Here is an 11,859-nt window from a genome sequence, read left to right as displayed (position 1 = left end):
GCACCTGCTGTGGACCAAGGGGTGAGGCCAGGCAGAGCAACAAGGCTTCTGCCCTCAGGGAGCTGCCCGTCAAGTCTGGGGGATGAAAGAGGCTTCTCAACCCAAGTCAAGTGGAAGCCACTTGTTAAGCTGAACCTGGATTCATGCTTAAACTTCCCACTCAGAGCAATACTAAGTTCCCAGTCTTAGTATGCCGTGGAGCAACTGGGCTATGAAAAGGCAAATGGAAGAAATTCTTCGGAAGTTATCTTCTACAATTTGCAGTGACAGGGAGAGACTTCTTTAAGATTAATCAGATATACCTGGCTTGTTACTAATACCGTGTAAACTTTTCTCTCTAAGGAAAAGTTTTTGCAAGGTCTGTGCTAGCTGCCAAATCTGACCTGACCCTCCTTGACCTTAGAAAGTTCTTCCTGGCCCCCGCACAGCATTGAGATGCCGCCTGCATTCTCCCTGCCTCCTCCTCCACATAAGGAAAGAATGGGGAACCTTAAACGAGAAACACTGCATCTGGCCTCCATCATTTCTTACATCACTTTGAAGCTGTCCTGCCGCCTTGGCCCGGAGAAGCTCAGGGGTATCCACCACTGTGCTGAACCTGGAGATGTGTTCGTCATGCCCTCTCTTGTACTCCACCTGGTGAGGGGACAGCATAGAGTCAAGGTCACACCCAACAGCCTTTGTAGGACCTCTCCTTGCGGCTGTCCGGAAGCTACACCATCGAGCAACACTCAACGCAAACATATGGCAAGTCTTTCTGGTTTGTTCTACGGGCTCCTCTCCAAAAAGCATCAGTGCTCATGTGTTAAGTCCAAGAGAGTGCCAGGAACTTCTAAACATTAACAAATATTCATTCATCTCCATAACAATCACATAAGGCAAGACTATGATTTTCCCCATTTTACAAAAGAGCAGCTGAGGAACAGAAAGGTTAAGTAATTTGCTCATGGTCCCACAGGTACTAAGTGAGAAAGCCAGGATTCAAATCCCAACATTCCAGCTCTAAAATCTGAGCTCTTAACCAACAAGTTGTGCTACTCTTCAGGAGGTTCTACCATCCACTTAATAAAAATCAGTGTCCTTAATGCTAACGCCACCACAAGAAATTATTTGGTACAGTCTTGGGGTGAGCTACAGGGTCTTCTCTCCATGTGATAGATGAGGCCCAAACAAGGCACAGAGAGTGAATGATAGGGAAAAGATAAGAACATAGTTTTCTCCATAATATCACACTAAGGGTACCTACTGCCCCAAAGCACTCTCCTTTTGGATTTTATCTGAATCCCAGGGGTTCACTAATGACAAACATTAGCGTAATCAGTGGTGAATAAGCACTAAGACACTCACCTGGCTGGCCAGCTGGTTGGCTATCTTGGCCCTTTGATAAGCAGGTGTGATCATGGCTGGAAAGCTGCCCTTGCCCCGCTGTTGTTCATAGTCTTCTGTGTACTCCTGTTGGTCAGACCAATGTCAGCATGAGAACCAATAGGAAATCCAATGAGAACGAATAAAACTGCAACAGCAAGCATCATCAGAACCAATGCAATTGGATGTATAAGATACTTGGAAAATATTTCAGTCACCTGGAATAAATTTGAAAATGTTATTCACTTGGTGATTTAAATAACACCTTCAAGGCTGAAGAAAGCATATTTCCCAGGTCAAAGGGTTTCTCCTTCAATGTTTATATTGAACTATGTGGAAACTGGCACAACCCAAGGGATGCCCTTTAACTCAAAGACTTGTGTGATAATGCAGCAATTATTATGCAGAAGACTTTCTGGTACTAGAGACAGTTCTACAGCACTGGAAGTGAAATGTCTGCTCTTTTTTGCTCCTAACTTTTGAGTATCTCTGATGGTCTGTTTTCCACCTTAGCAATTATATTTCTGTTGTCTTCTTTCCATTTGCTAAAGAAAAGTTACTAAAGACTAGCAATATTTTCCAGAGTGGTTTCTTCAAAGGGTAGGTGCCCTGGGTATATGGAGAGGACTAGAGGGTACTGTGTGCAGATCACTAAGGATTTCCATAATCTGGGCTAAGATTGCCTTTTCTACGATGAAAACCTACTAAGATCTCTCTTATGGTGCTACAGGTCAGAAATCTAAAATAGGGCATCAGGGCTGATTCTTTTTGGAGGCTCTGGTGGAGAATCCATTTCTTTGCCTTTTCCAGCTTCTGGAGGCTGTCCACGTTCCTTGGCTTATGGCCCCAAACAGTTTTGACCTCTGCTTCTGTTGTCACATCATCTTTTCTCTGACTCTGACCCTCCTGCCTCCCTCCTTATAAGGACTCTTGTTACATTCGGTCCACCCTAATAATCCAGGATAATCTTCCTATACTTACCTTAATTAGGAGTTTGGGTTTAGCAGATACAAACTACTACATATAAAATAGATAAACAACAAGGTCCTACTGTATAGCACAGGGAACTATATTCAATATCTTGTAATAAATTATAATGAAAAGAATCTGAAAAAGAATATATATATACATATAAATGTAGGTAAATGTATAACTGAATCACTTTGCTGTACATCAGAAACTAACACAATATTGTAAATCAACTATACTTCAATAAAAAAGAAAATTCCTTACCATAATCATATCTGTAACATCCCTTTGGCCAGGCAAAGTAGCATATACACAGGTTCCAGGGATTAGGACATGGGAATCTTTCGGGGAGGGCCAGTATTCTGTCTACCACAATCTTAAAATAAAGGAATATTCAAACTAATTGCTAAAGTAACTTTCCAGGACCCTTACCTCACCCAGTGACTTTCGAGCCTTAGCCATCCTTACGACTTCAGCGTCTGGCAGAGCTCCTGGGCACCAAGCCTTCCCTTCCCCATATCCAGTCCAATAGGCTCTCTACAGAGGAAAAACACAAATGTATACAAACACACACCCCACACATTTGCCTGGTAAGATCCCCCTACCTACCCCACCCTCCCGGCAACATTCACATACATTGTCAATATAAGATAGAAAAAATAGACATTCTCTAAAAGCTATAAACTCCTCTTGCTTTATGGTAGGTCTCACCTAACCAGAATGTTCATTTTTTTTCAAACTAGAAAATAACCTAATATCCTAAATAACCGAACTTTCTGAGATTCACTTATATCATAGAAGAGTTCCAAATGTAACTTAACATTTCTTTGCTCATTATTGCACCAAGATGGGCAGCGGGGAGCTGCTGTGGACAGGCCATCTGAGACTAATCAGCACTATTCAGCCAAGCTTCAAAAACCTGCTACCTGTTGCGTGCCAAGCATTAGATTAAGCAGTTAACACTAGGAAAAGAAAAAAGAAGAAGAAATCAAAGTTTCTCTTTTAAGATACTTGTAACCTATCTATGGAGATAAAACTAACATATGAAACAATGAGCTATTAGAGAACATTTGTGTGCTTAAATGTACTGTATTGAAGATAAAACACAGTGAGAGTCTTGAAAAAGCAATCTGTATATGATGGCCCCTGTTTTGACAGGGAATTTGAGCTGGTCCTCCAGGGCTAAGGTCAGTTGACAGATGATGCAAAGGGAAAAAGAAAAACATCTACTCTAGGAGGTCAGTTCCATGAAGGCAGGGATTTTTATCTGTTTTGTGCACTGATGTATTCCAGTAGCCTGGAACTATGCCTGGCATATAATACTCAATAAATATATGTTGAATAAATTCTCGGAGTGGGAACTTCCATGAATAAAAGCATGAAGGCAGTGATAGGCTTCATGTGAAAGACCATGAGGAGGTGGGTTTGATTGGAATTGGGAGTAAGGATGAGGAACCAAGTGGGCTGGAGGTGGGGCAAGTTGCACAGACCATCTTTTGGCGATCTGGAAAGACAGATAATTCACATGTGAAAATATGCTCAACTACACTCCCAATCAGGGAAGTTTAAATTCAAACAACAAAATACAGGTTGTTAAAACTTTTATCTGGTAATACCAAGTGTTGGTGACTCTGTGGGAAACGGGTATTCTCATACTCTGCCTGTGGGAATATAAAATGTATAGCCATTTTAGACAGAAATTTGACAGTTTGTCCATTAAAATTAAAAAGGCACAGACTCTTGATCTAGCAACCTCATTTTCCATTACCTATTCTAGAGAAACACTCACTGTGTCCAAAAGAGGTCTTGCACAAAGGTGTTCACTGCAAATTCATAACAGAAAAAAAATGGGAATAACCCTGCCCATCAATAAGAAAGCATGATACATCCTCTCTTAATGATTGCACCCATGATCTACCCACCTACAACAGCTTAAAAGGTTGCTGACACAGAAACATCTCCAGGGTATTTGTTGAGCGAAAAATGCAAGTTGTAAAACAATGCATATTGTTTCACGGAAAAACAAAATTATACATTTCAATAGAAATATACATCTATAATTTTCCATAAGAAATGCTAGCTGATGTTTATTGTGCCAACCAGTGTTCTAAGATCTTTACATTTATATACTCTTTTAATTTTTACAATAGTTTCTGTGAATCAGGAACTGTTTGAAGTTCACTTAAAAATTGAACTTAAAGAAAGCCAAAGAAAAGAATGGTTAAATAACTCATTAAAGGTCCTTCAATAAGTGGCAGTAGTCATATATAAATGTAAGTAACAAAAAAATAAATTATATGGATATTAATTTGTAAATGAGGAGAGAGAGTCTGGAAGGATAACCCACAAGACTGACAGCAATGGGTACCTCTACAGAAGGAACTGGGATTGGAGATAGTGGACAAAGGGTTAGCTTTGCACTGTTTGGACTGTTTTATGTAGGTCATTAAAAACAAATGGCTGCGGAATTTTGAAATGATGAGGCTGTCAATAGAGAATGACCACAAATTCTCAGGTGATGGGAAGAGTAAATCAGAGACAAGCAGGAAGATGTGTGTGACCGATGTCACATGACAGGCTGGAGAGGGGCAAAGCCAGGAGAGGGAAGGTCCTCACAAAGGTCCAGGCAGGAGATGATGGGGCTCAGAGCTGGGAGAGTGAAATGGGAGGGAAGAGGTGGAGCTGAGTGAAGAGTCAAGAAGAAGAAAAGGCAGCCTTGGTTTCCAGCCTGGTGGCTGATCCCAGTGACAGAAACACAGTGGTTGGAAGGGAGAAGTCAGTGAGCTTGGACTGGAGCAGATTTGGCTGGGGTGATGCTGGGTCTTCTGCAGACAGCTGGAATTACAAACTGGATAAAAGAAAGTGTAACCAATGCCCTCTAGAAGTAATACTGATAATACATTTCATTTGCATAGTGTGTCATTCTTTTCTCTGTTTCCAAAGCCATTTATAACTCTTCCTTCACCTCATCCACCAATGGTTGCCTGTTAGGTGCAGTCGCCCCATCCTTGGATTTCATGTCCCAGTGAAAAACCGATTTAAATCGTTTGCCATCGTCTTCGTCATCGATCTGCACAATGAAGATATTATCAGTAATGTTTCCATCAGAAAAGAGAAAGGAAACAAATGATATACAGCTAAACTGGGGCGGGGATCCTAAGTCTCAACTGCAAAGCATCTTAACTGCACTACAAGCCACAGCTGTCAGTGTCACCACCAGCTTCATCTGTACCACCAAAGGGCACACAGAAAGCACCTGCTGTGTGCAAAGCTCTATTTAGCAGTGCAGTTAAAAAGGCAACATCTCTACGAGCTAATCACACAACACCAAGTGTTCAGCTTAGAAAACACTAGACATTAGAGCAGTTATTCTTAACTTTGGCCTGTGCAACACCCAGGGAGCTTGTTAAATGCTGGCTCCCCAGATTCATGTAGGTGTTCTCCTATGCTTTATAATTTCACCTTTCACATCTTGACCTATAACACACCTTGAGTTAATTTTTATGTATGAATAAGATATCAAGGTTCATTTTTTTCTACACAAGTGTCCAATCGCTCCGGTACCATTTATTTAAAGATCATTCTTGCTACATTGAAATGCAGTGGTGCCTTTGTTGTAACTCAAGTGACCACATATGTGCAGCTCTATTTCTGGATGTTCTATTGTTTTCTACTGGTCTGTCTGTCCATTCTTACACCAATAGTATGCTGAGTGAATTACTACTACTTTTATAGTAAGTCTAGAAATCTGGTAACCTAAGTCCATTGATTTTGCTCTTCAAGACTTCTTGGCCACTCTAGAATCATTGTATGTACATATCAATTTTAGAATCAGTTTGTCAATTTCTATGAAAAACACCAGGATTTTGGCTGGGATTGCATTGAATGTGTAGATCAATTTGAGGAGAACTGACATCTAACAATATCTTCATGACTTTGGAATAGGCAAAGATTTCTTAAGGAGAACATAAAAAGAACTAATAACAAAAGAAAAAAATCAGGTCTTAAGTCCAAACCCAGATATCATAACGTATGAGATCCAAGATGGGGCCCAGAAACCTGCAACTTTAACAAGTTGAAGTTTAAGTCATTAATTTTACAGGTGAGGAAAGAAGCTCAGAGAAGAGAGATGAACTTATTGAAATCATTCAATGATTTAGCAGAGCCAGGTTCACAATCCAGGAATTCTAGTTCCCTGTCAAGGGCACTTTGTCTGGGCTTGCTTAACACTGCACTAATATGTATACTTTAAAATAGATAAATTGAGAGATCTTAACATGTTTTTTCCCTTGGATTTTGAGAAACTACCACAAACATTACACAGACTCAAGGCAAAGTTTCTTGTTGGCAGCTCCACTGATATTTGGGGCCAGTTCGTTATTTGCTGGGGAGGACTGTCTAGTGCATGGCACTACGCTGACCAGGATAGGTGGTCTCTATCCACCAGATGCCAATAGTATTCCTATCTTCCTAGTTCTGACCCAAAAAAAGTCCCCAGACATCACCTGGGGGGCAAAACTGCCCTCCTTGAGAGCCATTGACTTACGGAATCAGAATCACATGACCAAAATAAACAGGAAGCCATATCTGCTGCCCCGTCTCACAGGACAAATCCATCATGGGGCGGGGGGTGGCGGTGGGGGCCGTGCCTGCCTCCCCAGAGACCTTTCACAGGACTCGTGATTATTCAGAGGAAGCAGGAAGAGAGAAAAAGCCATAACTGTTAATAGTGGGGTAAGGAAGCATTAAGGGCTAAAGTTCATTCTCCAAATAGAAGGGAACCCAGATGTTCTATTCTATTAAAAGTTCCATTCACACCTACCAAACAGGAAATTTTGTCTTAGTAAATATTTATTTATTCATTTACTTTTTAAAGAATGACATTTAAAATACAGAAAAATGTCAACCTCCTTCAAATGCCAACTTAAAATCTTTACTTTTGTCCTTCATCACCATTACTGAAGCATCCCTTTCTTTCCTTTTTTTTTATTTTAGCATGTGCACCATGAATCTGTTTTTTTATTCAATTGGCAAAGTCTCTCAGAGAAGAAAAGGGAGTAAGAAAGTAATCCACCACACTCCCTAGAATGGTTATAAGATCTGGGGCCTTGGGGACTTCCCTGGTGGTGCAGTGGTTAAGAATCCGCCTGCCAATGCAGGGGACATGGGTTTGAGCCCTGGTCTGGGAAGATCCCACATGCCGCAGAGCAGATAAGCCCATGTGCCACAACTACTGAAGCCCTTGCGCCTGTAGTCTGTGCTCCACAACAAGAGAAGCCACCGCAATGAGAAGCCCTCGCACTGCGACGAAGAGTAGCCCCCGCTCGCTGCAACTAGAGAAAACCCGCATGTAGCAACAAGACCCGACGTGGCCGAAAATAAATAAGTAAGTAAATTTATTTAAAAAAAAAAAGATCTGGGGCCTAGAACGGACATCATTGTCCATTTGATTTTTTCCCTGGTGGGAAAGGAGGAGAAAGGGGTCTCAGCAGTCAATTGTTCAGTACACACACACACACGCACACATATGCATGTACACACCCACACATATGCGTGTACACACATGCACACATACGCATGTACACACATATGCATGTACATACACATGCATGTAAACACACATCCACCATACACACAGAGATAACACACATATACGCATACACACATACACACACCACACACATGCACAGATGTGCACACAGATATGTATACACATGTACATATACACAGACATGCATATGCACCATGTACACACATATGTATACATGTGTACACATATTCACACCTACATACACACATACATACACTCTCCATATGCACACATACATTTTTATACACATACACATATATTTACATAGATGCGAACAAATACACACACACAGGCTTCCTGAGAAGCTCACATCACTGTCTGTGGCTGGAAACAGAGCCAGCAATGATCTTGCTCCAGGTCGGGCCTGTCATACAAGTTAAAAGAAAGTGAATCCACTACCACCTCAAAAAAAGGTAAATACTTTGTGACCTGTTGTAAGAGCGTAAGGGGGACATGCCAGTCGACACCTCGCATAGGATGAAAGATACAGATATTATGGATCTTTTTGTAATAAATACAAATAGTACTCTGATGTATAAGTACGTCTCCTTGTGTTCAGTCTGTCAAACTCTGGCCCCAGAACTGCAGAAAACTCTGGATGTTTGTAAACATAAGTAAGTGCTTTTTTTTTTCCTCCTAGAGAGTTTGCCACCCCCTAGGTACATGGGAGTAGACCAATGGAGCAGTTTAGGATACAGGTCCCAGAGTGAGATAGATCTGGATTTGTGCCCATTGAACTAGCCAGGTAAAACTGGGCAAGTTACTTAATCTCTCTGAGCCTCAGCCTCCCCAACTGTAATATGATAATATTACAGAGGGCTCTTGTGAAGAAAAAGTGAGATCACACAGATAAAGGGCCTCAAAGAGTGTCTGGCACTCTATCGAACTGAGAGCTAAATTCAGTATTGATTGTAATTTTGTGTAGTTGCCCTTAGACAAAAAGAGATGAAAACAAACAACAACAACAACAAAAACCAAACAAACAGAGATGAAAGCAAAATCCTAAAAGAATCAGCCTTCTCAGTAATCTAGGATGGCTTGTGAATTCTTAAGGCTTGTTAATCCTTAGAAATCAATGACATATGAACAACTCTCTGAGCCTCAGTTTCCTCACCAGTAGAATGGGATAAAAATAGTATTTACTTTATTGGACGTAATGTATTAAATGAACTGACTGTACAGTAAATATTATATAAGCTTGTAAAAAAAATAATAAACTCACAATTGGTGCAAAGCATTTAGTGAAATAAGCTACGTGGCAGTCTGTGTAGAGAGCCACATGATAATGATAAGCTCAATCTAAACCATTTTCTCGAGGAGGACACGGCCTGGGCAGGCCGGAGAGTCAGGATGAGGTAAGGTAACATGAGGAAAGCAGATTACTAGAGAGCCTTCCACCTCATGTGTCATTTTCTAATTTTAGAAAGCTGCTAGCTCCATCCCAAAAAACAACTTGTTGTGGAGCATGGGGGAGGGAAGTGAAATGATTCATCATTTTAATAAATGCAGGCATTTAATCAACAGTTATTTGACAAAACTCTACTGTTGGTTTTTCAAAAGAGCTTGGTTTATCAATATGGCCTCCTGGTCTATCCAAACATCAGTTCCAAATCAAAATATCTTTGACCTACCGCTACCCATAGGGAAAGAGATCTTAAACACTGCAAATAAACTGAAACACTACTGAATTCGGAGAGATTTAAGAGTACGGAACTAGAAGTTTCAATGTCTGTACCAAAATATCATGGGGAAAGAAAGGAAAGGCCTTTGTAATACTTTCCAACTATATAAACTTTGTTTTATGTATTAAGCACCTAGTGTATGCACAGCCTATTGCATCAAGGTGTCCAGAGCTAGCAGACACAGAGAGATTAAAATAGATACAAGGATCTCAGATATTCAAGCTAGATTATCCTGTGTATTGGCCTCTATGTTGTGGTAGGGCAAATAGCAATATATACTTTGCTTGTATATGTGGAGAAAATGGGCAGGTTCACATCTAGGCAGAGACACTTAAAAACCTAACAGGTTCCTGAGCTAAGAAATCTTCTTTAAAGGCTATTTTGAAATTCAAAATTAAGTAACTTACCCCACAAATGGCCTCTGGAGATTTCCTCACATTTAGATTTAATGGAGTGTGATAGACACTTGTAAAAGTGTTGTTCTTGGGGTTATGGCTACAAAAAGTAGATATAAACCAAAATTAGAACTGTACTTTATCCAAGATGATTGACCATTCTTAAAGGCAGAGTCATTTTTTATCAAAAATATAAAACCTAATAATTAAATTCAAGATTTTCCAGGCAATGCGTCCTAAAGAAAACAAAGGCTAACCAAATAAATTCAACCTATTTAACTTAAAGACCAAATTTAACTGGAAATGATCACTTAAAAACTTTCTGAAGAAATAAAAAAGGATTCTGAAATTTTTTAAAAGAAAACGTTTTAAAGCTTCATGCATATTCATGGAAATTACACTGTTCTGCACAATATTTAATACTTTGACATGAGGTTGTAGTGGATAGATTTGATCTTTTACTTATAAGAAATCTGAAATTTTCAACTTTCTGTCCATTGCATAAAATCCCGTCTTAGGTCTCTGTAATGATTGTATGGAAGTAAAAACTTTTGAGAAGGCATTTCTTGGATTTAACCCTGGAGTGTGTGATTTGAACCTCTGGTTGGCTACTTGTCTAAAAAAAAGATAAACACAACTCAAGAGGTGGTGGGAAGAGGCGTCAAACACTTACGCATGACAGTATGGCTTTTTCTGGTGACTCACAAAGTTATTAACCGACAGCATCATCTTGCAAATTTCACAGTGAAAACATGCTTTGTGCCATATCTAGAAATCAAACAGAAAAGATTTAGCAAAATTACCTTTTTTTTTCAGACTCAGTATTCTTAATATATTTCAGGGTAAAAAAAAAAATGAGCTTTAGGGATAAAATGGTGATAAAACACACACACACGGCTACGATACATAAATGAATTAAAAAAAATTGAGGCAATACAGGAGATGTAGCTAGAAATGGGTAGAAATGAAGAAAGGTGGGGAAAGCGTCTTATTTTGGTGGTTTAAAAAAACCCACATGTCCATATGTGAGAAGATAAATTTCTCATGTTTGTTATGATTCCCAAAGGCCAAGAAGAGTCTACTGACCTGGTCTAGACAGCTGACCTTCTCAGCAGGGTACACTCCGTACCCACACCTGGAGCAAGCTTGCACGTTCATCCTGAAGTCCGAGGAGAGAAGACAAAGACAGGTAACAAGGAAGAAATCCAAGGAGAAGCCCCAGTCTAGTTGTTCAAGTCTCCAAAATCCCGACCCCTAGTAAATTTCTGTGGGCACCCTGACCGTTCAGAATCCAACTTCCACTTTCCTTTGCTGACCTTCTACTTTGAAGTCAGCAGCTGGATGGTTTTTAAAGCTGCCACTTACTCAAAGGGCTATTTTGGCAACTCTGCTCAGCACGCATGCGCCTGGGAAATAAGGTGGAGGTATTCCTAGCTGACATGCTTCTCTAAATAGAAAAGTGAACTCACACCAGCATCACGTTTATGTGGATGACCGAATCCTCGTGTATGATCAGGCAGCATGTAGTCGTTTCACACTAGCTGTGATCATAACCCAAGAAAAGAACTCAAAGGCATTCACCACACCCTCATCCAACGACCAAATGAGAAAGCTGGCTCTGTGAGGCCTGTGACTAAAGCAGAAAGTCCAGCTCCCCCCGCAAAAGAAAATAAAACAGGATTGATTCACTCCACAGGAGGGTAAATACCATATTTGAAATTTAGCCTTGTCTACTAAAAATGTTTACTATTAGTCAGCCATAAAAAAGAAATAATGCTATTTGCAGCAACATGGATGGACCTAGAGATGATCACATAAGTGAAATAAGACAAAGAAAAAGATAAATACCATATGATAT

At 40.2% G+C, this 11,859-nt stretch overlaps 1 protein-coding gene across 1 annotated transcript in view; it reads right to left on the bottom strand.

The window, feature by feature from the left end:
• LOC118882943 (nebulin related anchoring protein) overlaps nt 1-11,314 on the bottom strand; it is a 69,598-nt gene extending 58,284 nt beyond the window's left edge. The window contains 8 exon segments of the mRNA XM_036829338.1: nt 532-636; nt 1,348-1,452; nt 2,767-2,871; nt 5,300-5,404; nt 10,014-10,101; nt 10,675-10,769; nt 11,088-11,159; nt 11,283-11,314. Of these exon segments, the coding sequence (XP_036685233.1) occupies nt 532-636; nt 1,348-1,452; nt 2,767-2,871; nt 5,300-5,404; nt 10,014-10,101; nt 10,675-10,769; nt 11,088-11,159 (675 nt within the window). The 5' untranslated portion in view covers nt 11,283-11,314.
• Nucleotides 11,315-11,859: the final 545 nt, after the last annotated feature.

Source organism: Balaenoptera musculus, chromosome 16 (genome assembly GCF_009873245.2).
Source record: "Balaenoptera musculus isolate JJ_BM4_2016_0621 chromosome 16, mBalMus1.pri.v3, whole genome shotgun sequence".
NCBI lineage: Eukaryota > Metazoa > Chordata > Mammalia > Artiodactyla > Balaenopteridae > Balaenoptera > Balaenoptera musculus.
Note: the sequence above shows the minus strand (reverse complement) of the source record. Positions and strands in the feature narration are given on the sequence as shown.